The sequence below is a fragment of the Paroedura picta genome, chromosome 6, assembly GCF_049243985.1.
Source record: "Paroedura picta isolate Pp20150507F chromosome 6, Ppicta_v3.0, whole genome shotgun sequence".
In the NCBI taxonomy this organism is placed as follows: Eukaryota; Metazoa; Chordata; class Lepidosauria; order Squamata; family Gekkonidae; genus Paroedura; species Paroedura picta.
Window position 1 is genome coordinate 84666296 of NC_135374.1, and position 27301 is coordinate 84693596.

Consider the following 27301-nt stretch of genomic DNA (forward strand, 5'->3'; position numbering starts at 1 on the left):
TATCTCCATTTCTTCCCCATCTATTTGCCAGGAATTGAGAGGGCCGGATGCCATGATCTTTGTTTTCTTGATGTTGAGTTTCAAGCCAACTTTTGCACTCTCCTCCTTCACCCGCATCAACAGGCTCTTTAGATTACGTCTGGTCTCGGCCAAATGCCTGATGGAGGAGCTCCTTCTTGCAGGCCCTGCGGAACTGTTTAAGCTCCGTCAGGGCCCTGATCTCTTCTGGGAGCTCGTTCCACCAGGTAGGGGCCAGAACAGAGAATGCTCTGGCCCTGGTCGAGACCAGACGGACTTCTTTAGGGCCAGGGATCTAATCTAATGATAATTAACAAACGACAAATGTAGATTTGCAATAGCAGTAATTAGGGCTAAAACAATTCCTATGTTTTGCTAAACAATGGAAATCCAATGAAGCAACCTTAGAATCTGGCATCAATTGATCTGACCTGTTACTATATATTCTTGGCAGTGGCTCTCCAAGATCTCAGTTGTTCTGAGCCTCGCTCTTCCTTTTTAAAAACTGAAGATGGTATTGATTAAGCCTGCAGTCTTCTTTATGCAAATCCTGCCTATGATAGGCCTATAACTCTTTTCCATTATTAAGTATGTTGTTATGCACTTATCTGATCACATTCTACAAATATGCCATGTGCATTTTATTCAGATGATGAGATGAAATAGGTCAGGCTGAAAGAGACACACATCTAAACCTGGATCTCCAGCATCCAAATTGTTACTGTCTTATATGCACTTACTTAGGAATAAACTCTATTGGACACATATATGACAAAACAGTTCATTCTTTAAAAATCAAAATTCTACTATTGTGTGTATTCTGTGGTGAGCTTAAGCAATGCATTATAGCATTAGTAAATGAAACCAAGGCATTCAAAATTTAAAATTATATCTGTCTAATGTTAAGAGACTGGGGAAATGCAACTATATCTCTTTTAAGCTATTTACAAAATTTAATTTGAATAAGAAGTAATGTTAGCAGCCTGCTGCCATGGCTCCTGGAGCTGTTGAGAGTGATAGTTACCACATTATCCTGTGTATCAGATGGTCAGCAAAGAGACAGCAGACTGCTACCACACATAGCTAGTTAAGCTGGCAGAAAATATCTTTATTTGTAATAAAAGGCTAATGTTGTGCTGCGTTTAAGAGTGTCAGACTAAACTCTGCGAGACACAGGTTCAAATCCTCATTCAGCCATGAAACTCACAGTGTGACCATGGAGTAGACACTCTCCTTCATTTTAACCTAATCTCACAGGATTGCTGTGGGGGAAATCAAGGAGGGAGAACAATGTACATTGTTTTCACCCCCAGTGTTCTCAGCTCCTTGGAGGAAAGTACAAAATAAATAACTGCTGTTTGAATATAAGGGCGTTATAGCCTGTTGGCTGGCCATTTCTTTGATAGGTGGATGGCTGGTAAACGGTCTAGGATGAATGGCTAATTGTCAGTGGGAGCAAATGGAAGGAAATGCCGTTCTGATTGTTGAGGACCTCTGTGGGTTTCTAGTCAGAAGTTGGTGGGAAATTAGGGCATTGGCTTTAGCTGCAGGCTGCACAAATTGTTCTCTAACACCCTGTGCTGTCTGCCTTTAAGTGTGCCTTTTATTTTTTTACCTTAAGGCCAAGCAAGACACTACTCTTGCAATCAGAGCATTACATAACAATAGGATCAAATTGTAAAAACAATTACCAATATAAAATGGTTTGGGGAGTGGAGATAGATGCCTGGATACTCTTTACTATCTCATAAGGCAGTCCTATATGGAATTACTTTAGTTGTAGCCCATTAATTTTAATAGACAAGCAGTTTGATCTTGTGCATTTGTACTCCTATTGTGTACTTCCAAGAAGAGGCTTGAAGGTGCTTTACTTTGCATAAGATTATTTTACCATTATGTCTTAACACTAATTTGGTTCTTTTTACCATTTAGTCATCATACACATATAAACCTTAAAATATCAAAACAGAATATTACCAGCAACAAGAAAAATAACATACGTTTTTAGTATTATCTGATTCAGCAGAATACTTGGTAAACATTACACATTTGGTTAGTGAAGTACTGCTAGTGGACTCTGAGGAATTAATTACTCTGTTGTTCATAATACCAGTAGTCAAGGGACAAATAAGGAAAGGACACAAACAAATATTTAATAATTTGCAATATCTAAATCTGATGCAGATTCAGGTGAGCAGCGGTGTTGGTCTGAAGCACCAGAGTTTAATTCACTGACACCTTTAAGACCAACAAAGTTTTATTCAAGGTATGAGCTTTTCTGTGCATAAAACTTTGTTGGCCTGAAAGGTGCCACTGGATTTGATGTATTAATCCTTAGCATGTATCTAGTGATTTTTAAAGTGTTCAGATCCTTGTGTTGTTCCAGTAATCCTTATAATACCACTATCAGGCTAGTCAGTAATTATCTCCATATATGTCACAGAAGAATAAGGATTTATGTTTACTTCATTTTACAGAATTGACACCCTACCTTTCTGCTCCTACAAGAGCCACTGAAGTGGTTAACAAATTAAAACATACCTAATAACATTAAATCACATATTAAAAATCATTAATACCAACAACAAACACACACCATTAAAACAAGACCAGTGCTAAAATGCACACAATTGTTTGTTTTTTAATTAAAACATCGGGCAGAAAGAAGGGATCACCGAAGAAAGGCCATACAAAAATCTTTAAAAACAAAAAAAGTCTTCATCTTATGGCAGAAGTTGGCAATAGAAGGGGCAGAAAGAATTACCAGCTCTGGGCGGAGAAATATATGGACATTTTGTGGATGGAGCCTGGGAAGGGTGTGGTTTGAGGAGAACAGAGATCTCAGCAGGGTACAATGCCATCGAGTCTACCCTCCAAAGCAGCCATTTTCTACAGGGGATCTGATCTCTCATCTGGGGATCAATTCCAATAGCAGAAAATCTCCAGGCCCCACCTGAAGATTGGTAACCCTAGGCAGAGATGTCTCTCTGAGGGAGAATTCCAAAGTTTTGGTGCCAAGACTCCAAAGGCCCTCTCCTGAGTTGTCACACACATACCCCATCTCAGAAGCTGGGGGAGAGCTGAAGCAGCACCTCAGAAGATGACCGTATAGGTTAAAGGTATCCCCTGTGCAAGCACCAAGTCATGTCTGACCCTTGAGGTGACGCCCTCCAGCGTTTTCATGGCAGACTCAATACAGGGTGGTTTACCAGTGCCTTCCCCAGTCATTACCGTTTTACCCCCCAGCAAGCTGGGTACTCATTTTACCGACCTCGGAAGGATGGAAGGCTGAGTCAACCTTGAGCCAGCTACTGGGATCGAACTCCCAACCTCATGGACAGACAGCTTCAGACAGCATTTCTGCCGCTTACCATTCTGCGCCACAAGAAGTTCATACCATATAGGTTAGGTAGGTTCATAAGGGAGTAGGCAGTCTTCCAGGTATGTTGGTCTCAAACTATATAACGATGAAGTGATTAATTGCCCTAACAAACTATAAACTAACAACTGAGCTAAGATTTGAAGTAGAGAAGAGCTGTTTTTTTATACCCTGCTTTCGACTACTGGAAAGTTGCTTACAAACACCTTTCCCTTCCTTCCCCCACAACAGACACCCTGTGAGATACGGGGGCTAAGAGAGCACTAAGAGCATTACTCTGTGAGAACAGACTTAAGAGAACTGTGACTAGCCCAAGGTCATCCAACTGGCTGCACGTGGAGAAGTAGGGAAACAAACATGGATTAGATGCCACCCCAGTAATGACTGGGGAAGGCACTGGCAAGGCCACCCTGTATTGAGTCTGCCATGAAAACACTGGAGGGCATCACCCCAAGGGTCAGACATGACTCAGTGCTTGCACAGGGGATACCTTTACTTACTCTTTAATCACTTGACAACACTGACACCTAGGGCAGCTCCTGCATCAGGCCCCTCAAGTTCCTGACAATTGTTTCCTTTACAAATGCAATGAAATCACTGGTTTTAAACTGGTGTAACTGCACAGTATCACAGTTAGAGAATGCGTGTGGGCTGCTAGGCACTCCCTCTTTCCTCAAATGATTCGTCACCACTTACCCATACCCATCTTTCACTTCTGTGTTCACAGTTGGGGAAGCCACCAGCTTTTCAGCTCATGAAAAAGAAGGAGGGGAGACCACCCAAAAGGCTGTGCTGTTGTGGAAGTGGCCTGCTTGGGCAAAAGTGGAATTAGGTAAGACTGAATGGATAGGGGGGAAGTTGACTGGACACCATCCTAGGAAAGGGGCTTTCTTCACTGGGGAATATATATGGTGTATAAATAAACAAATGATATACAGGCCTGCAGTGGGGAAGGGAGACATTGCAATATGCAACGCTTTCCCATTTAGGGCGGGGGTTGGAAGAACCAGAGAGGTGAATTAGAATTTCTTCTCGCTGATGTGGGAGTTTTTGACTTGCTGGGAGATGTTTAAAGCAGGCGTGACGACCAGCGCATTCCCGAATGGATGCTCGCAGACTGTACACGGCGGTGCCGCATTGTGTCCCCCACGGCTTTGATGTGCAGCCCCAAACACTGGGAGCGGAGGGCGAAACGCCGCCAGAGCTTCCAGCCCGCGCCTTTAAGAGGCGGGAAGGCCCATTACTACCGGCGGCTGTGGCCTGTGGGGCTGGAGGAGGCGGGGTTTGGTGATCCTGCGCACTGAAGTTGCTCCTTGCTTGGCAGGCTGGCAGTGGCGGAGCGGGGCCCGACGGAGGCGGGCTGGCCATACAGACGCAGGAGGCTCCGTGCGCTGCTGAGGGCCCGGGAGGAGAGACGGTGGCGGGTGCCGCAGGTCTCTAGAAAGGCGACATCCGCTGCTCTTGCTGCTGCTGCTTCCCGGTCTGGGCATGGGGGACAGAAGTAGCAGCGCCCTGGAGGAGATCGCCACCGAAAAGGAGGCTGAGGAGAGTCACCGGCAGGACAGCGTGAGCCTCCTGACGTTCATCCTTCTGCTCACCCTCACCATCCTCACCATCTGGCTCTTCAAGCACCGCCGGGTCCGCTTCCTCCATGAGACCGGGCTGGCCATGATCTATGGTGAGTGTAGGATGCGGCGACCCGCGGGGAGGGAAGTGTGGTGGCTGACCCCTTATGTATTTCGTGAGTCACAGCGCCAAAATGGGCACGGTTGCCCCTTGACGTGTACCGAGGGAGGGGGGGAGGGACCCTGCCACGGAGACCATCCATTAGCTCTTGTCCTTTTTCTGGCTTGCAAACTGTTCGGTAGGATGTGCACATGTGCATGTGTGGGACTTTGAAGTCCCCCTATAATTATAGTGATTAAATGTAAATTCAGTATTTTAAAGCTGCCCATTCTATTTGTCCTCTATAAAAGGGGGGTGGGGTGGGGGAATCTCTGGATTCCCAAGAGGCTTAGTGGGAGTGCTGTGATATGCCCAATAAAAGCTTAGTCAAAAAGACACATTTGTATGTGGGTAAACGGCATTGTGTGTGCATGTGTTTGGGGATGCTGTGTAGAGGTCAGAGGGCTAAGCATCTGTTCTCTTTCCTTTTCTCCTTTTCCCCCAGCAGCCTTATTGCTAAGGATGTCAGTCTGTTTGTTTTTTTAATTTTCTAGGTTTTTCCCCCTACCCTCTGGTAGTTTATTTCCTTCAGTGAATTTAGAACCATAATTATGGCTAGTACTGCCTTTTCCACATCCATGATCAGGTCTCCCTACTCTTAAGTGCATGTATGGGAACTATTCCCCTCTTCTCTAGTTAGCTTGCTTTTGAAGAAGAATGAACATGTATTTGGGCCTCTGATGTTTCCTGATGAGGTTCTCCTGACTGATAGCACTAATGGGAAGCAGAAGGTCAAATCCCTGCGAGCATCCCCTGCAGCCTCTTTATATACAAAAAGCTGCAATGCTAATATGGCTCTTTAAAAATGCATGTTATATAATTTTGCCTCTTGTGACACTTTACCTTGGAGGATTGTTCTGGGTCAAAATGGGGGTGGGGAATTGAATACTAGTAGTTTTGCACAGAACAAAGGACAAACTATGCGAGCAAGATTTTTTTTTCCAATTGGCATGTATGTAATTTTAATGGTCGTTTTTCTCTAGCGTTGCAAGTTGCTTTAAAAAGGTGAACTAGATACTTTTGGGTCCCATAGAAAGTCTTTTTTTTTCTTTTTTGGTTTTGTGGGAAGAACATCTGCTTTGGATGCAGTAGGTTCGATGTGTGGTATGATGGCCCCCATCCACTTTCTTTCCTCCAAGACAAGGTTTTCCATGTGTTTTTATTTCCCTTTTGTGGCTAAACCAACCTAGTTATCTGTTTTCCCTTTTCCTAAGCGTCCTCTAATGTGAATTTACAATCAAAACCCTCAGGTTACCCTCAGGCTGGAACAGCTGAGTTGGGTTAGGAGTACCAGAAAAGTTCATACCACCATCTTCTGATATTTTTTGATACTGTTTAATGTTTTAATGGGGTTTTATGGGTTGTACTGTGTATTTTTGACCTATATTGTAAGCTGCTGCAAGATGACACTGTGGAGAGTGGCAGGGTAACAATCGAAGTATAAATAAATACATAAATTCTGGCTGCCTAACCCTGTCACAGTATAATATTTTGACTGTTTGCTCAGCCCAGGAATCTGTGGGAGGGAGCTCCTTTTAAATGACCTAAATGGCACCCAAGAAGTTGTTATAGTTTAAATTAACAAAATATTTTATTAAACCTAAAGGGGAAAGGTCAGGTAAAATTCCAGGGATACGTCAATATAGAAAACTCTGAAGTAAAATCAGTATATGCACTGACTGTAGTTCTTATATTTCAGGCCAATGAGAGTTTCTTAAGCTTTTCACAGTGACTTACATCTTTATGTTGAGAGACTTTTATTCCACTGTTTCCCCAAACACTACAATACACTTTCTTTAAGTAATCTTGATCTTTTTTGGTTTCCATAAAGCTGGTACACTCTTTCCAGCCAGCTTGGTGTAGGAGCGTGGACTTCTAATCTGGTGAGCCGGGTTTGATTCCATGCTCCCCCACATGCAGCCAGCTGGGTGACTTTGGGCTCCTCACAGTCCTGATAAAGCTGTTCTGACAGAGCAGTAATATCAGGGCTCTCTCAGCCTCACCCACCTCACAGGGTGTCTGTTGTGGGGAGAGGGAATGTAAGCCACTTTGAGCCTCCTTCAGGTAGAGAAATGCGGCATATAAGAACCAACTCTTCTTCCAAAACCCTTATCATGAAACAACTGTACTTGTTTTGAGTTTTTAACTGACTCTTAAGGTCTCTAAAGGCAGCTTCTAACCACAACATATCGAGGAGCACTGTTTGACTGCATAGGAAAATTCTCTCTCTCTAATATTGGTCCCCTTTCTTTGGCCCAAGGAGTCTCCTTTTAACTTCCCACTTGTCCTTGCCAACTTTCCCCAAGTTCTTCTGTCTGTGTTAAACTGTTCTCAGTTAGGTCTGAATTCCGAAACTGTCTTTACTCAACTCATCTAAGATAGGACTGAAATCAGACTGAAGTCTTCTCAGTATCTGGTTCTAAAGTCTCTCTCTCTGCTCAGCTGATACTAACCAGTCAAGATTGCTTGGAGCAGCTTGTCACCAAACTCTGTTTCAGTGAAGGATTAACCCTTCATGGTGCTTTAAAAAGTGCTGTCCATCACACCTGACAGTAACATGAAAGACCTCGAAGAGCCGCTACCAGGCAGAGCAAACAATAATGATGTGAACAGACAAACGATTTTACACAGTACAAGGCAGCATCATGTGTTAGTTATGGAGGTTCCTAAATGAAGTAGAAGTCCACAGAATGGTAAGAAGTTGTGTTCCTCCCCAAAGGAAAATTGCAGTAAATATTTGCAGTAAATATTTGCCTTGTGGCAGGCAGTGAGATCCTGTTATGTGCTTTTCCTTGATCAAGTAGCAAATACCTTTTACTTTTGCTATTTGCAAATGTGGCCTCTTTGTTGCCTTGATGTGTCTCATTTGTGTCTCCTGGATATTGTATAGAATGAAAAGAAACATGTTTAAACATTCATGCCCTTCCACTGGAAGCTGACTGCCAATTGAATGTTTGTTTTTAATCTTGCTGGCTTCTACTTGAATGTGGTGGAACTGGGCACCTGGAAAGATTACACAATACACCCGAAGTTGTTATGGGTGCTTAGATGATGTTATTAATAGGGGTAGTTCTCCAAAGGCAGCTTATAGTGCAGAACTGAAGTAAGGCACAGTGACGTATGTACTCCTGCTATCTGGTGTGGCACAGAGGTAGGAATTGTGATCTGTTCAGCACTCGCCAGATTTGATTAATGGCTGGTGCAGAGAATTGTGTGCAAGCCTTCAGTGACAGCACATAACCTTGTGCTGGTTTCATTTTATCCTTGGACGTCAAGTAGTTCTTACAGGATTTTTTTTTAAGCTGTGGGTTTGATTATCGTTTTGTTGCTAGTGTGTCGAGTTCTTTTGTGTGTACAGGTGTTTAAATATCCCCCCCCCCCGTACGACAGGGTAAAAATGTTTCCAAAGATTCTATGGTGCGGATGTTCGTTGTAGGAAGACTGTGCTGATAAATGTTGGTATGCGGGGAGAAAGAATTGCTTCCTCCCCAGTGATCGCCCAATGGCTCATTTAAAGATAAATGCTTGAAAAACTAGATTTTCCTGAGGAGAGCTTTCCCAACTCATGGCAATCTTTGTAATGGTTTGTTCCTTGCTGTATTGGAGTGCAGATTTCCCTTTCCTTAAACCCTAAACTCTCTGAATGCAAGCAAATGAAAATCTATCACGACAAACAGTGGTCTGATTCAATGTAACAATTTGGATTCTGATACCATACATTGTACTCTTCTGCCATGTTAGCTTTAATAAGGAATAGCTAATTTATGGACAATGATACTTGACTATACATCTTCTTTTTTGCATTTTGTGTGATCCTCTTTACATTCTCTGGCTGGCTTTGTGTGTGCGCATAGAAAAATGGTATTCCAGAGCTGGATGGCCTTTAGTCCGATTATAGAAGTCAGTGTATTAGAAGCTTTGAAAATATATTTAATGTTTTTATATTTCAATGTATAAAACACAACATGGGGCTTGGCATGGGTGCCAATGGAGTCCGCATGTGTATGTCTTCCTTAAAACATCAGAGATCATCTTTATTTTGCTCATTTTATTTTGCTTAATGGTATAGATAGCATTAAGAGCCTCTTGTGGCGCAGAGTGGTAAGGCAGCAACATGCTGGCTGAAGCTGTCTGCCCATGAGGTTGGGAGTTCGATCGCAGCAGCCAGCTCAAGGTTGACTCAGCCTTCCATCCTTCGGAGGTCGGTAAAATGAGTACCCAGCTTGCTGCTGGGGGGTAAACGGTAATGACTGGGGAAGGCACTGGCAAACCACCCCATATTGAGTCTGCTATGAAAACGCTGGAGGGCCCCAGACATGACTCGGTGCTTGCACAGGGGATACCTTTACCTTTATAGATAGCATTAAGTATAAAATACCATATTGCATAAATTGTCATACTGTCTTCCAAAGGGTGCTTATTTATAAAACCAAGGTAGTATCTCTGGAGATGCGAGGTTAGATTCTGATGGTAGAATGGAAATTTCCTGCCTCCCCCCCCCCCCAGTGCAACAGACAGATGCTGATCCTGAGAGATTGAGGACTCTTCAGAACAGGCTCAAAGAGAATCTTGAGTGGAAGGGGCAATGAGGGGAAATGGCAGATTCAGTCTGCTTCCAGCCCACTGATCAGTTTAAAGAAGGAAGAAGATTCTAAGGTATCCATTTCTGGTACTTGGGCACATAGTATTGGACATGGTGTTATGCCAAAGTGCAGGACTGCATTCCTTGGAGCTCACAAGTGCTGTAGGGTGCTGTATAGCTGGGGAGTCCTCACACTGTTATTGTTAGGGAGTCTTCATACTTATGTGGCTTGTGGACCACAAGAAGGGAAAAAAGAAGCTGTTCCAACTATCCCTGGGAAGGTACCCCACTTTTACAACATAAATAAAGTGCCAGTTGAGCTTTTCTGAGGCCCTGTGAATCCTTAAACCAGGGCTAGTAAAATGTGAGCTAACACATGTGGTTATTTAATTTAATATGAGTATGTAATGATCTGGGTAGCTACCGACGGGAAGGTGGCTGGTTCCTCCCCCCGATGCATGTGCACTAATGCTAGTTTAATTACTGTTGCATGAAAGTTGTTATGTATACTAAATTCTATGTACCGTTTCTATACTTTATGTAAACCTCCATGAGCCTATGGGAAGGATGGCATATAAACAAACAAATAAATACTGAAGAAATACCTGATTGGTTCCTCCTTCTCCCACAGTAGTCTGGGCATAGTCAGCATCCCTTTATGCCCATTGTTTACATGTGTTATGCTTGCACTCCTTTGTTTGTGGTCACTTTCGAGCATCCTTGGGGCTGGCCATGGTGCACACGGAGTTGCAGCTCTCAATGCAAGTGATGACTGCTTTCGGTGCAGGAGAGGGAGAGCAGGTGTATGCCCCTTCACGTTACAGAATGGGGGGAAGTCAAAAGAAATAAATATTCCTCTTTTTCCCCAACCCCCACCCCCAAAGAAAAGTAGCCATGAGTAGCTATTGTGCGAAATGACGTTTCGATAAAGGAACAGCCCAGGGAAACCACTGGAAAGTCCACATGCTCTGTCAATGGAACCATGTCATGGGGAAGAGATGCTTCCGAGTTGCAGGGGGTTTGGAGGGTGCCTTGCCATCAAGATTAACTGAAGTGTCACTTATGGACCTGCTGCAGTTACTGCCGATAGATCTATCATGCTTCTCACCAAAAAACAAAATTTAAATTAAAAAAAACGATAACAGTGAATTGGGGGGCTGGCCGGCAGATGGAGAAGAAAGTGAGCAGATCTCACTACTCCACAAAAGCATGACAAGACATCTTGGGTAGGGAAAACAAGGAGGAAGCCAATGCAAGTTGTGGCCAGACACATTGGGTTTCCTTGCATTCCTTCCCCTTCCGGGGAGGAAAATCACAGTTCTTTGGGTTTCAGAAAGTGCGCTGCTTCCAGACATTTCCTGTGCATCTGTGCCTTGGGGGCCTGCTTTTAGTGCAAAGGCTAACAAATGATGTGGGGCTACATGACTGCAGACACAATCCTTAAAGTCACTGTGAAATCCCCATAAGAGGCAACACAGGTTTCTCAAGAACAAGTCACGTCAGACTAACCTTATCTCTTTTTTTGGAGAAAGTTACTACCTTGCTGGATCAGGGGAATGCTGTAGACATAGTTTATCTCTATTTCAGATAAGCTCCCACATGATATTCCTGTTGACAAGCTGGTAACATGTTGTATGGATCCTATTACTGTTAGGTGGATTGATAACTGGTTGACAGACTGCACTCAAAGAATGCTTGTTAATGGTTTGAGAGGAATGACAAGTGCCTTGCTTCAGGGAGCTGTCTTGGGCCCTCTGTTGTTCAACGACTCTGTTTTCTGTTGTCCCAAAACTAATGGGTCAAAATTAATTTCAATGGATATTTGGCTAGGCATCTGGAAGAAGCTCCTAACAGCAGTTTCTCAGTGGAACAGGCTTCCTCGGAAGGTGGTGAGATCTTTGGAAGCTTTTAAGCAGAGGCTAGATAATCATCTGACAGAAATGCTGATTCTGTGGACTTATGCAGATTGTGAGTGGGTATACAGGAAGAGTTGTGCCACTGCTTGGTTCTGTGACCTTCTCTTCTATGCCCAGGGAAATGCCAATCACCATTTTGGGGTCAGAAGGTAAATTTCCTCCAAGCCAGATTGGCCAGGGATACTGGCTTGGGGTGGGGGAAGCATCATCTGGGCATGGAACTGATGTCACTGTGAGTGGGCAGGTAGTTTGCCAGTTTCCTGAATTGTACAGAGGGTTGGATTAGATGACCCTGGAGGTCCCTTCTAGCTATATGATTCTATGAGTTAAAGGCTGTACATTAAAGGACAGAAATATGGGTGATATTATACAGATGTTGTGGGGGAAAGTTTCAGGTATAGGAAGAAGGATAGGTGGTCTTGTTTCAGAGAGCAGAATGTCTCTTTCTCTTAATTATTGGGGAGATGTATTGCTCAAGTTTTGCTATCATATCTGAAGCTCTTAATTTGTATTTCCCCAACATAGAAATATTCTGGGCCTCAATCGGAAGTTGGTTGAACTTAGTAATGGGGTTGTCACCATCACTTCCCTTCTGTTAGTTCCCCCATTTGATTGTATGACCACTGTGTAGTGATTGCTTTTAATATCTCTTACACATCGTGACTATTAGGTGTTAAAATGTTCTGTTTTTCAGATCTTGATAGTAGTTGGAATAATGGATGAATGTACATCAAACTTCAATGGAATGCTTTAGCAATTGCAGTTAAAGTGAGAGGAGGTTATTATTATAGATTTAAGCTTAGATTGTATAGCCTTGTGATGTCAAATATAAGGCCCTCTAGGGCATTAACAATTCCTGAGAATTTTGTAATGTGGGCTACAGTTTCGAATGAAGTATTGGTCCATCTCCAGAGTTAGTTGAAGCCCAATATTAGTATCATCACCCCTTCACTTGCTGTCAATTAATTATACAGATGGCCAGGAGTGATAAGTAGAGGACAGTGTAATGAAGTTCAGTCAAACATGGCGGGGTGGAGTGGAGTTTAATTCTAAAAGCGGAAGTGAATTAAAACAATTGGAGTCTGGGAGAAGAGCTTGGCCCAGCTGGCTGCATGTGGAGGAACTTGGGGGTTGGAAGTAACTGTTTGACCCTTCTACGTCTGATAAACGGGTCAATGATTCAGAGCTCTGAACTTCTATACTGCACCCCTTGACTGTGGCAGAGGAATGTCATCAGTATAATTATTGCTTTCCCAGTCTTAGATGTTAATTGGAAAGCTGTATGGGCAATATATCCCTTGATCCAGCTGTTCAGGATTGTCATTTTTCTTCAGAGAAAGAAAGAGGGCTGACTGGAATTAATTCCCCCATTGAACAGAATGATATCACAACTCTGATTTTGAGCAGCAAGGAAATTCCATCCAGCTTCTGTATTTCTGCTTTCAAGGCAGGGAATTGGATCAAAGTAAAATTTTTATCAGCAGAACAGAACTGAGCCTCCACTAAATGACACTCCTGTGGGACAGAGGACCCTGAGAAATGATATGAGGAAGGTCTGCTGCATGTATGTGTTAAATGCCATTAAGTTGTTTCTGACTCGTAGCAAACCTATGAATTAATGAAGAATTGTTTTTTATACCCCACTTTTCTCTACCCTGAAGAGTCTCAAAGCGGCTTACAATTCCCTTCCCTTCCTCTCTTCACAACAGACACTTTGTGAGGTAGGTGGACCTTAAAGAGCTCTGACAGGACTACTCTGTGAGAACAGCACTATCAGGACTGTTACTAGCCCAAAGTCACCCAGCTGATTGCTTGTGGAGGAGCAGAGAATCAAACCCACCTCGCCAGATTAGAAGGAGCCACTCTTAACCACTATACCATGCTGGCTCCTAATGACCTGCAAAACATCTGACCCTTAACAGCCTTGTAAACAGATGGCCATGGCTTCCTTGGTTGAGTTAATCTCATGTTGTGTCTTCCTGCTGCCTTCAGTGTTTCCTAGCACTGCTGTCTTTTTCAATGACCTATATTCTCATAAAGGCCACAAAGTACAGTTTGGTCATTTTAAGGAAAAGTTAAGGCTTGATTTGATCTAGAATCTATTTGTCTTTTAAGAGGTTTGTGGCATCCATAAAATTCTCTCCCAACACCACATATTAAATGATGATCTGTAGAAGGAACGTAGAAATCAGTGAAAACTGCTGGCTTATTCTAGATCTAACCCTATGCCTTAAAAATGAAATGCCTTGATTTAAAACCTGTTCTTATGTATGCAAAACCTTAAAGAATACTTCTTATTAGAGGCGATGGTTAGATGTCTCAGTGTATATTATCTATCCACATATAAACTAACCATATGCTAGCTAAATGTAAGGAAGGCATTTCAAGAATTTAATCATTTTTTTGCCATTGAGCAAGGTTGCCTTCTGTTATTCTTCAGTTTGTCCACCCTTCTCATGCACTTTTGCAGTCAGATTTAGCAATACTTTTGCTGAGTTTTGCACAATAGTTTTCTGACATGGTCCCCACCTCTGTAATGGGAGAGGTTTGTGATTAATACACACATTTGCTGTTTGTGAAATGGGAATTCTGTGCATGCCTCATGTGATGATGTGCATGCTTGTTTTGCTTGCACAATACCCCTTCCATGTAAGAAGAGGCCAATATGAGTCATTTATATCTCCTTGGTCTCAGTGCTTATACACTCCTTGGACAAGCTTTTGGTTTAGTTTTTGCTTGCCTTGAGGTTAAGGCTCAGCATTAGAGAAGTTAGCACCTTTTAAATTTGGGGCACAAGTTGGTTAATGATTAAAGATATTGATGGAATTTCTTTTGTTACAGAATTTTTGCCATAACTGCTTTAAACAGGGAATTGTGAAAACTAGAGAACACTGTCAAGTAATAATAAAAGTTCTGTGTAAAAAAAAAAAAATCACTACCATTCAATCCTTCAATAGTCATCTGCTTTTATGTCTGTTTTAGCTGTGCTTGGCTGCCCTGGTTTTATGAAATGGCGTTTCAATGTTCTGGTGCTCCCATAATCAACATTAGGTAGAGCTAGGAAGTAACTTTGTGGCAGTTCTAAAATCTGTTAGCTACTGGGAATCCTTCACAAAGAACCATCATTCCTTGGAAGGAAGCTATTGCCGTATCCCAAGCACAGGCATTTCAATATTCTTCCCTGTGATAACCCAGGGCAGTTTACGTTGTTCTGCATTTTATCCTCACAACAGTCCTGCGGGGCAGATGGTGCTGAGTGTGTAACTGGCCCAAGATCACCCAGCAGGTTTCCATGGCACAGGGGGGATTTGAACTCGGATCTCAGATGTCATCATCCACCCATTACACTACACTGGCCCTGACTTTACTGTTCCTTCACCTTTCTTCAGACTTGCATCTCATTTAAATTATTTATTTTTCATTTTACAGGAAGATATAGACAATAATTAAAAATAACAATTTCCTTCCTTCCACAGGACTGAATCCAGTGCTGTGGTATCACTCTTCCACGGCAGCCTGAAATGCAGATTTCAGAAGTCATTTTGGGCTGCTGCAGAATGGGTGAATTGAGAAAGCTGAGCCTCGCTAGTAGAAGTCGTGTCCACAGAAATCTGTTATATTGCCCATTCACAGACTTATAGTTGAATTATAGGTCTACAATGATATTTAATTGGCTTTTCCAAATATTCAAGCACAATGCAGTCAATTTCTTGTGCTGTGTATGTTTGATCTTTCTTGTGGATAAATATAAAAAACTGAGTACTTTCAAGACCTTTGGATTTAGTAATCACATATTATTATTATCATTTGATTTATTTGATCTGGTTTCATTCTTTCTGTTTGGATTACTGGCTTAAGACCACAATAGTCTTCTGGTCCCCAACAATTTAAGTAGACCCAAACGGTCTATATTTTTACTCACTAGGTATTTGTAGGAAAGAAAGATATGGTGATGTTCCCCAACCACCATGTTGCGGCCTGGTACCGGGCCGTGGAGGCCTCGGTACTGGGACGTGGGAGGGGGGTGCGGGCGAAAGAAACAAAGCCTGAGAACCCCCAAGTTCATTTTCGAAGGTATTGTCATGCTCCTGAATTCAGTGATGTATCTTCATTATCAGGTGAGCTGGCACAGCAAAATATGCCTCTGCAAACCCCTAAGATTAAAGAAGTAGAACATTACTTGGTTAAGATAAATTACAAAATGTAATAGGCAGGACTGAAGGTCTATCTGATGCAGAGGAATTGGACTTTTATGAAAAGCCTGAACTTGTAAATTTCATTCTGGCCACTGGGAACCAACAATATTTTTTCCATCATTGACACTGGGGCGCATATCTGAACTGTTTATCTGGTCAAATCTTTTTTTGACATTGACCCTTGTTACCAAACTTTTACTAATGAAAGGCTGTAAAAACAGTCTCCAGTGATACTGATTCTAAAGTTTAAAATCAGAAATTAATAATAATTTTAAAATTTCTATCCTGTCCTTCCCTGGTTGGCTTAGGGTGAGTAACAACCAACTTTAAAAACATACAGATCAAAGAACATTTGAAACAATAAAACCACTGCTTCCTGCAAATAATTCACAACTTGGGCCGACTTTGTCGGGAGGGGCGGGTATTAATTAAATTATAAATAAACTTTCTGAGGTTAATCAGCTTGGTGGGGCCGTTGATTTTTAAAACATTTAATTGATTTGGTGTTTAACTTTTTACTGTTGTATTTATTATTGTACACTGCTCTGAGCCAGTCTCTTGGGTAGGTCATTATATAAATCAAATTAATAATAATAGCTATGCTGGTGAATGGGTTTTCGGGTAGGGAGGCCAGTATCCTGATGGCAGACCAGCCTGAATCTCTGGACCAACTGAGCAATAAGTCACATGTAGATGTTGAATAGCATTGGAAAGATAATAGCTCCCTGGGGAACCCCTGCTGCTAGGAGGTTCTCTCCCCAACTCTGGAGAAAGGACAGCAGCCATTTCAAGGCTGTGCTTTGAATCTCCATGTTGGCCAGACATTGGGCTAACAGCCCATGGTCAACAATGCTGAACACTGCTGTCAGGCCGAGCAACATCAGCAGCGCAATCAGCCTAGATCCAACTGCCTACAGAGGCCATCTGTCAGGGTGACCAGAGCCATCTCTATCCCGTGGCCAGGTCAGAAACCAGAGTGGAATGGGTCAAGAGTTCATGTTTTATCCGGGAAAGTCTGTAGCAATCTCATAATAGCAGACTCAACTACCTCACCCAGAAACTGCAGATGCAAAACTGGGTGGTAGTATAAAGACAGAGGAGACAGCAGAAATCTGTATATTACAATAGAGAGGGTAGATTGTACCCCTAGGGTACAAACTGAGATGAGAAGAAAGAAACATGTTTGCTGGGATGGATGGATTTAATGACTAGTGAGTTGGTTTCCTGACTGAATTGTGACTATTAAACCCAGCAGTTGGCTGCTACAAGCTATTTATACACTTTGGTGTTGGGCTTGATAGTGATACTAGTACTGGAGGAGGGGCTGCTTTTTGTCATAAAAACAATAGGCCCCTAATGAGGCCAATGCTTGCTGGGCCCCTTTCAGGTCCCATTTCTGCCCTATGAGGGCATCCTTGTTCTCTGTGTTGGTGTTTTGCTGTGGCTTAAAGTGCAGGACTCGAAGATAAGAAGATAAGACTTGGTTGGGTGAGAGAAGTGTGTTATGACTGGATGATAGCTATACTCAAGGGGTATTCACTGGGTTTGTTCTGAAGACTTGTGTGTTTGTGTGTGTGTGATCTTTTTCATGGAAGTCATTAGCCCATATGCCTAGGTCTATTTTGGGAACTACAGAGAAAATAGGAGAACCAGACCTATCTTGAAATCATCTTTGAATATGCTTGAGGTTTAGAGTGTTCGTAATGCTATGAGGAAAATGGTCCTAGCTTGGTATGTGCAAAGCAGGTAAAAGGGCAAATATTGTGGTTTAATACAGTGCTGAGCTAGGAGTTATTTGCATCTCTGTCCTGAACTGAGCAATTCCCAGGGCTGCTTCGATGCATGCAGTATAGTTTAATGCCTACCACAGGATGTTCTGAAGGGTATACAAGTAGGACAGTAACTTTAGCTGATGTTTCCATTTTGTTTTCCCTGCAGGTCATCAGTATGCACTCTGCTGGTGATATCACAATAGACCAATGCAGAAGCTTGCACGCTTCATATAGGGGTTAGGTAAGTGTGAATCTTTTCGCCAATGTTGTATTTTTTCACCAATCTTAATATTCTTATTCTATAGTCAAAATATAAAATAAGAATATTTTTAAGGAAAACATGCTATATTGAACAGCAGCAAAGAAAACTCCTCAGCATCAATTATCTGGTGGGATGTGATGTCGCCAGCAGAGTGCATCCTAGGCTGCAGTAGCCAGTCTCTTGATACCTTTGGGTTGTGTTGAGGGGGGTAACCTCAATCTTGTCCATCTGTTGGGAGAGCTCCTACTTGGAGAGTAAGGAAAAAGAAGTTGTCCAGTGTATAGCAGCACATCTCTACATGGGCAGATTTTTTCAGACATATACCACTTGTGCAGTCTGAAAGCAATGTATCGTAATACCCTGTCTTAAACGCTCACAGCAAAATGAGACAATCAGTGTTTGTGTTGAATTTTCTGTTCCCATGTTTGCCTATGATGTTCAAATTGTGCAAGGAGGTATTTGTAGGGAAGAAACAGTGGGCTTCTCTGCCACACGCATCTTCCTTTCTGGCCCCTCTTGTCCAAGCCTCAGGAAAAACAGTCTTGGGTAGCTTGCCTGGATGAAGAATAAGCATGGGAAAAAGAGATCACAGTGAAACGTCACTAGGTAGGGGAAAGATTATGTTTTCTCTCCTCCTTTCTAATTCTCCTCTGAAAATGCCCCACTTTCAAATTAAATAAATGTTAAGTCTTGTTGATTTCAATGGGGACAAAATAAAGCCTGCTGAACTTCTGTTGTCTTCTCCTTCAGAGTACGGTTTGAAGGCATGCAAATCAGCTACCTTGCTGAAGCTAAGCAGTTTGGGCTGTTCTTCTGGCCCACTTGGTCTCCTCCTGGGAACCTTTTAGATGTTGCCTTGAGTTCCACGATGGAAGAAAGGGGTGAGGGAAAACGAAGTTGTTGTAGTAAATATCTGTAACTGCTCCGTGGAAATGATATAAATAAAAGAATAAGGGCATTGTAGGTGGAGAAAGGAGCGGGGCAAGTCTGTGATAAAAACTCAAGGGGGCCAATTGGGAGCTGCACAACGGCTCCCGATTGGCCCCTCCAAGTGTCAGTCCAGGGCCAATCGGGAGCTGCGCAGTGCACGGCTCCCAATTGGCCCCTTGGCCCGTCCCAGACGTGAACAGCCAGCCGGATAAGTGAGTAACCCGGGTGAGGCTTCAGCGCAGGGAAACGAGCTGGGCCGCTGCGTCACAGCTCCTTTCCCTGCGCCAAAGCCGGAGGCTTTGGCCAGGAGTGGGACGGGGGGGAGGGCTTTGGAGCACGGAAAGGAGCTGGGCCGCAGCATTCCAGGAGGGCTGCGAGGGGCCTGGGGCCATGCTAGCGCCCATTGTATTTTATCATACAGTGGGCTTCAAATCTAGTGTAACATAATACAAATGCTGTGTTCCATTTCTGGCATTGCTGTGGAACCCCTTAATGCTTGGAGTGGTTGTATGGATGATTATTGTCTGTCTTCTCCTTTTAACTTCAATTTTTAAAAATCCAGTTAACACCTATTATTTAGTTTTCATCTTTCCAGCAATCTCATCTTGCTTTGTTCCTACAACTCACATACTCCACCACTACAGAATGCATCACAGCAATCTGCTCAACTTGTTCCCTTAGCATTCAAGTTTTATGCAATTGCCCTAAAGCTTTATTATGGACTTAAGAACACATGAACTGAAACAGGTAGATGGGGTCACAGATTTTCAAAAGAAGACACTTGAAGACAACAGGAACCAATACACTGAGGAGATAATAGTATTGTTACAGAGTTATAGTGGCATGAGTGCAAGCAGATGTGATATTAAGTATAATTACATGTATGCTAATTCTATGCATGCTAAGAGTTCAGCCTGCAAAGATATGAGTTCTGTCTTCCTTGATGCTTCCATAAGTCCTTGGCTTTCAGTTCTCACAAAGCTAGCAAAATGACGCTGGACTGTTCCCTTTACTACGTATTGCCAGGCCTTAACTTAGCATCACAGCCCATGGCCTGAGGAAGAAGGGGTGGAATGTGGGCATGGTGTTAAGGAGAGCAGCAGCTATGTGGCAGGATTGGGAGAAGATCCAGGTGGGGTGGTAACAGCAAGGGAGGAGCTACCTGAAAGAAGGCTGATTGTTCCACAGGAGACTAATACCAAAGGACTCCTCTGGTGTGAAGATCCCCTTGAGAAGGACTTACTTGGGAGTAGGAGCAGTGAAATAGGAACTTAGAAGGCCAGGTGAAGAGGGATAAAAGATCCCAGTTGAAAGCTATAAGAGGGTAGAAGACTGAAGGCTATAGCCTGGCAGTCATGGAGCCTTTGTACACAGGAAGGTACCAGTTTTCCTGAAGCCTCAGAAATTTGCAGTCCTGACCCCGGGCACATGAGCGACCTTTGGCTTAACTGTGTAGGGAGGGTGTGGTGGTCAGGGCAGGACCTGGAAGAAGGATCCAGACAGGAACATAGCCCTGGCAGTGAGGTGTTAACAGACAGAGATTAGGATTTGTGAACTGGCTGGTTGACCTCCGGCACTGGCAATGTAAAGAAACTGAGCCGTTAAAGTACAAGTTTAACAGTTCTGGTGTGTAGCCTCCTCTCTGACAATGTGGGAGAAAGCTGACTCCTCCCCAGGGGTGGAGGTACAGCCCCTAGCCCTTGGATATGGAAAGACTTTGAGAGAGGACAGAGAGAAAGCAGAAAGGCTAAGTACCTATTTTGCCTCTGTAGTTCCCCAGAAGAATATGGACACATCTAGGGATGGTAGCAAGCAAGGTTTAGTGCCTGGGTGGCAGGTTGACATTTACAGAGAAGTTGTTGAGAGTATCTGGCTGCACTGCATGTGTTCAAATCCCCTGTGCCAGATGGTGTGCATGCAAGAGTGTGCAAAGAACTTTCTGAGGAGCTTGTGGAACCCTTGTCCATCATCTTTAGGACCTCTTGGAGAACTGGAAAGGTGCTAGAGGACTGGATAAGAGTGAATGTTATCCCAATCTTCAAAAAAAGGGAGGAGAGATGACCCAGAAAACAACAGGCCAGTGTTCTGATCCCAACTGGAGGAAGATAATGGAGCAGATTTTAAAGGGGGGAATCTGTAATCATCTGAAGAACAATTTGATTAGAGTTGTGTGTCATTGTATAAGGGAGTTTGTCTAGCAATTTGTGGATGTGATATGGGGGAAATTAACAATGTGGTGAATCACCCTTTAGATTGTGTCTATGAGCACAGAAAGCAAATCTGTTTGGACCACATTGGGAGCATTCCAAAGATACACTAGGCCGGGGGTCATCAACCCCCGGTCCGTGGCCCGGTACTGGGCCGTCGGCAGCCGTGCCTGCCTCCCCCCCCCACAGTGAAAAGCTCGCCAGGCCTGGCTAGCTTCTCGCTGCGAGAGGGAGGGGAAGAGGCAGGTGCGGCCGCGCAGTTGCCGCACATGTGTGTTTGCGCCCCCTGGTGTGTGCAGCACCCAGGCCATTGGCTCTCCCCTCTCCCCTGGAGGCGGTCCCTGACCACAGAATGGTTGGGGACCGCTGCACTAGGCCTTTAGCATGGCAGCAGGTGTTTGTGTAATGTAAACAGTAGCAGAAAGACCTGGAAATCAGGCTGTAACACAGAATCGCTCCATGCAAGACCAAAAAGGACACGAAAACCCAACCTTAACAAAGTCTGGCTCAGTAGACAAGAAGCAAAGCAATTTCTGAGAACAGCAGGTAGGGGAGGCTTTCTATATGTTATCGTGCATAAAGTGGATTTGGATTGTGGCATATGTGCTAAAAAGCTAGGTCACCACTGAAGGACACTAATAGTCTGCCCAACTTCAGACTATGCAGTTCTAAACTCTTGCAGTTTAATCTGATCTTAAAAGTCGAGGCTCATTCATCCACCTGACGGTGATTTCAGGTATTTTGGATCCATGTAACATAAAACTGTTAAATATCAGAGCCAGAACTTCAGGTGGGGCTTGGAAATAAATTGTAAACCAAACATCACTGGTTGTATATGTTGATCATAGTCTGAGCCATCACATGGTCTGGCAGTTGAAATTTCAGCGATAGCCTTCTAATGTGTCCCCACATCAAATGTGTTATGGGGTTTTAATTGCGATACTCATTCAAAAAAGTCATAGACAATAGAATAAAATACGCACAACACTCTAGGTACCACTAAGGCATGTGTGAGAATTGTTAGTCTGTTAATAGGCAACGCTAGCCCAAGGTAGTAAAAAGAATACTTGACCACCTACACAACTTGCTCATCTAAGGATATTAATGGCTCCAAAAGCATCTCTAAATGTCAAGCTTGATCTTCCAGTAGTATAATTCTATTGAGCAAGCTGTATATGTATTCCCAAGTTGGCACTCCCATCTCACCTTGCGTAAGTTTCAGTTTGTTTATCTCCATCGAGTGCTTCTCTAGTCGAGACACTCCTTCAGATTACCACAGCTTCCATGGAATTAATTTGAAGGAAGAGGAAGCGGGTAACAGCCAGGCCTGTCATGTTGCTTAACTTTCCTACTGAAGGTTAGCATAGTTAAGGCATCCAAGGCCGTTTCTGTCCCATGCTCAGACTTGAAACCAGCCCCAGCCATTTATTACAATGTAAATATGAATTTTGGGTCTTATGTTTTGAAACTGGAGTCCTAGCCACTTTAAACACATCTAGTACCAAGAAATTCTCACGGCAGGGCTGTGAATGTTCACTTTCGTTTGGTAATTATTACACTCTGTGCTTTATTTACATCTAGGAAAGAAAGCTACCATTGATAAAAACAGCATCTGCGAAGGATGAAGTGTGTGTTGGAATGATGAACTTCAGCATTGATGAAAGGGCAGATTGTCTTGTTGCACATTTAATTGACAGGCTTGGAGTGTGTTAGCTAGCATGAAGTGTTGATTCAATCTGATTTACCAAAGTCCAACTGGAATCTGCTTTATAATTTGAGGGAATCAAGAAACAAAGTATTCTTGATTTTTTAAATTTTAATTTTTTTGCTTTCCCTTCTAAATGGCAACTCTAGATGCAAATAAATTTTTAGCTGGTGTCATAGGAACTGCATAAAATGTTACTGCAGTTTGTGCTTGAGAGGGTTTTCACATTACCATTTTAAATTGGATGTTATTTGTTGTTGGCCCGATTTCAAGTGTGAAATAAGGACTATGAAGTGCCATGGGCATTTCAAACTGTGCTCCTTTTTTCTGCCTTTTTTGCCATGTGAGCTATCTTGGAGGTTTTGTTTTTGTCTTTTGAATGTTCTAAACTGAGTGCTATAGCAGCGCCATTGGGATCAATTGACTAACTTATGAGAAGTCGGTTGACCCCAATGGTGCTGCTGTAGTGTCATAGCACTATAGTGCTCAGCTTAGAACATTTTAAAAAATCCTTTAAGGCAGCTCAGAAAGCAGAAAATAGTGGGCGGGGGGGGGGGGGAAAGCAGCACTGCAGGAAGCACAATGGACATTTTACACAGCACACCACAACAATTCAGAGGCATAAGGAAGAGGTGAAAACAGGAAGAAAGTAGTTTTCATCAATTAATCAATTGCAGTTCAACTCCTCTTTGCTAGCCCAACACAAGTGGGTTTGTCTGAACAGGTAAATAAATCCCACTAGCAGCCGGTTACTAAAACGGGACTTTCTGAAATGACAGAAAACATCACTTAGTAGCCAGTTACTAAAATGGAATACAAAGGCAGTTTGAAAAGCCCCTAAGTTAAAGCCTGTGCCACAAAATCATCATGTAATCCTCATACAAATACACAAAATGAAATCTGGATGTGAATCAGACAAAATAAATCAGTATTGTTAACTTTAAACATTCAGTTTAAGGGATTTGTAATAGCTGTGGGTGAATTTAGATACCTCAGAAGTCATGGTTGCTCTTTGCAGATAGGTTCAAAGAACATTGAAATAATGGGTAGGGCACTGTAGGGCCCCTCCTGACCCACCACTTGTTCCTCTGTTGTGCAACTCCCTCCCCCTTCCACCCTCCTGCCTCTAGGCCTTGGTGAGAAGAGGGGGAGTGGATTGCAACATCAGGGTTCTCCTCTTCCTCACTGACCTCTGTTTCCCAGTGATGCAAACAGGATGAGTTTCTGAGCCTCCTATGAATAGCTGGTGGGGTGCCACGCTGTCCTGCCATTTCCATCCCACCCATGTATCCTGGAAATCCCGGTGGTTGGAAGAAGACTCTCAGTTGAACTGGGCAGGTTCCTCCTGCCCCCATCCATCTGGTGCCTCTCCCTGCCACCTTTCTGCAGGGCTGCCTCTTGCTTCCTAGGTCGGTTGTTGGCTAAGTTGCTTCTTTCCATAGGAGCCATCCCTGAAGCCCATTTACCACAAGACTGGTCTGATTGTGCTGTGGCTTAGGTGGGTGGCACCAGGCCAGACTCACTTCTGACCCAGTAAGGACATGCTGGTGCCATCCTAGTGCTGACATCATGGAAAAGAGAGGAGGGGCTTACCCTGCTACAGTTGGTAAGGCTGAGTGGGGTCCTTCTGTCCTGCAGCCACTCAAACATCTGCTCGTTGCTAAGGCCAGTTTTATACTGAGGATTATTAGGGAGAGGATTGAAAACAAGTCATTTTGTTAATGACATGGTCAAACTTGTAATATTGGGTTCCAGTCCGGTCCTTCCCTATTCTGCTTTTAAAAGAAAGTGTCGTAAGAGGTACAGGAAGTAGCAACTGAAATGTTGGAGAATTTGAAGCAGCATCCACACAAAGACAAATTGAAATTAACCTTTGAAGCTTGTTTTTTTGGGGGAGAAACTAATGGGTCAGGTACAATAAAGATCCAGTTGTCCTGTAAGACCTTTCCATTTCTCTACCAAGGCAAAGATTCAGGACCAGCTGGTCACTAATTGGTTTGTAGCAGTTAATTTACACAACAGCTAGTTGTAGCAAGCATATTAGTCCCATTTTATAATTTCTGCTTTGGTTGCAGATATTTCTGAATCCAGTTCCAAGTATGGGTGCTTATCTTCAAAGTCCTTCATCTGGGATATATTCTTGAAGAGGGTCTGTCAGTATGAACCCTGGCTGCAAATTCATGAATACAGCAATGCTTGCTTGTCCCACCTCTTTGGTGGATGCCTTTGGCTGCTGCCCATTATCAATGGGTCTTTTGGGAGCTTGCATTTGGAATTACCTCTTAGAGGAACTTTTGAAAGCATCTTCTGGAATTCCATAAGGCATGTACAAATTTGGGAGAAGTTCTTGCCATAATCTAGGATTTTTGCACAAGAGTTTTATAGTGGGTATGTTTTGTGTTTTTTCTGGCTTATTTTGATGTCTTAATGTTTAATTATTCTTATGAACTGGTCATTTTGAATTTGTTTTATTTCTGTTTCCTGTCGGGTCCTAGTTGTCAGGGAGAAAGGTGGGTATGCAATTAATAGAATTTAGTCCTGCAAGGTAGTATTAATTAAGTGACTCTTTAAAAATTGAACAAATTCTTGAAATATTGTTGTTGTTAGAAAGCTATCAGCATTAATTAGAGAAGGTAGTTAAATGGGACATCCAAATTCAAAGGCTGAGACAAATAGCATTGTACTATACAGATACCTAGAGGTATCTGGCTGGCCACAAATGTTAGCCTACATAAGCTTTAAATCCAATACTGTAGTATCTGCAATAACAAGGTTTTATTCTGTTGTGTACCTTGCTTTTAGTGTGAGTTCAGGTTTCATGTGCACTTGATATCTTCCAGCTGCTTCCAGACTATATAATATCCAACAATTATTATTTGGAATACACAGTAGCAGCTGTGGGTTGAAAGCACACTAAGTGATTGACACCCTCCCTTGAGAGAACAAATCCTGTATAAGCCAATGCTTGACAGATCTAGGTTAGATTACGTTATCTCTGCTTATAGATGCAATTTGGTAGACCTTATTACATACAGATCAATAGTTGCATGCATATTCTTGTTGAAAGAGCAGCTGTCTAAGGTTTCCTTCCTATTAGGGCTTCTGCATCAATGAGGAATACACTGGCATATGGTAATTGGTGGAAATGTCTGTTTTGCACAAAAATGGTGAATAATTTCAAACTGCATATCTTGGTACATGGTTCTATGTTGGTTATGTTCCTCAGATTGCCTTCTCCTAGTGGTAGTCTCATGTAGGATGGCTGCTTTAACATCAGAGAGATCACAGATATTCCTTGTGTAGGTTCTTCCTGTGGAATGACCTATTGAAGTGGATTCTTCACTTGTCACATTTGGGAGTTTAAAACAAACCTATTCCAAATAGCATTAGCTGCAAGAAAAATCGATTAGGCTGTTTATTTATGTGCATTGGCTTTAATGATTTTTCTTTGTGTATCGGTTTTAACTTACTGGATACTTAGAAGTTTATGTCTTTGTAGCGTTTTCTGTTTTGTTAGCTGCCTTGAGTTTGTTAAGATAAGGCAGAGTATCAGTATTTTAAATCAAATATGTCTGATGCTTTTTCAGATATTTAATCAGAAGTCAAAGTTATTGTGATGCACTGATACAATCTATTCAGTTTCAGAATATGGTGGTGATACTGGCTTTTGTAGTTAAAGAACGGTGAATCCAGAATCAAACACAGAGAAACATCTGGAAAGATCAGCATAACTTCTTTATTTTGCAGTCTTTCAGGTGTTCCACCCCACTCTTTCCCTCCACTGCTAAGTTCTGAAACTAGTTTATGAAGGTATATGGAAAAGCCATTTTTATTTTAAGGGGAAGAAAATCTATCCTTTTTGTACATGCCTAGAAAGGGGTATGGCTGGATCAGAACTGATGTTACTAGATTTATTGTAGTTCTTCTTTTCCCTAGTACTATATGGTGTTAGAGCCTCTTGTGGCGCAGAGTGGTAAGGCAGCCGCCTGAAAGCTTTGCTCATGAGGTTGGGAGTTCAATCCCAGCAGCCGGCTCAAGGTTGACTCAGCCTTCCATCCTTCCGAGGTCGGTAAAATGAGTACCCAGCTTGCTGGGGGGTAAACGGTCATGACTGGGGAAGGCACTGGCAAACCACCCCGTATTGAGTCTGCCATGAAAACGCTGGAGGGCGTCACCCCAAGGGTCAGACATGACTCGGTGCTTGCACAGGGGATACCTTTACCTTTACCTTTATATGGTGTTATGTTAGCTTGTTAACATGAATGAAGCATAAGCAAAAAGCTTTTTTAAATTTCTAAAATTTATCAGGTAATTACAATGCCATCCAAATATGTGTATATATAACTGATTTGGAAAATTCCCAGCATAACACTAGGCTATTTCTCTTACAGGGTAATTTTCAGGCAGTACCCAGAAGCACTGGAAAGAAACCTTGCAAGTTATTTGCTCCTTGTAGTTCCTTGGTCCTAGGTTATGTCCAAAACTACTCACCATATTAGCCCAAATTCCCCCCCGAAGGAAATTATAAACAGTCCCTGGAAGTTATCCTGCCACTAGCCTAAGCCTCTTCCTTGTGCCTTGCTGTTTCATGCACTAATAAATTCTTGCA

At 42.9% G+C, this 27301-nt stretch overlaps 1 protein-coding gene across 4 annotated transcripts in view; it reads left to right on the forward strand.

The window, feature by feature from the left end:
• The first annotated feature begins 4099 nt into the window (after positions 1-4099).
• SLC9A7 (solute carrier family 9 member A7) overlaps positions 4100-27301 on the forward strand; it is a 66303-nt gene continuing 43101 nt past the window's right edge. The window contains exons 1-2 of one of the 4 annotated variants that reach the window (XM_077343396.1): positions 4100-4229; positions 4722-5075. In XM_077343396.1, the coding sequence (XP_077199511.1) occupies positions 4886-5075 (190 nt within the window). In that variant the 5' untranslated portion in view covers positions 4100-4229; positions 4722-4885. Of the gene's footprint in view, positions 4230-4583; positions 5076-17754; positions 17830-27301 lie in introns of those variants that run through there. The other 3 variants (XM_077343398.1, XM_077343399.1, XM_077343397.1) reach the window with 3 other exon arrangements.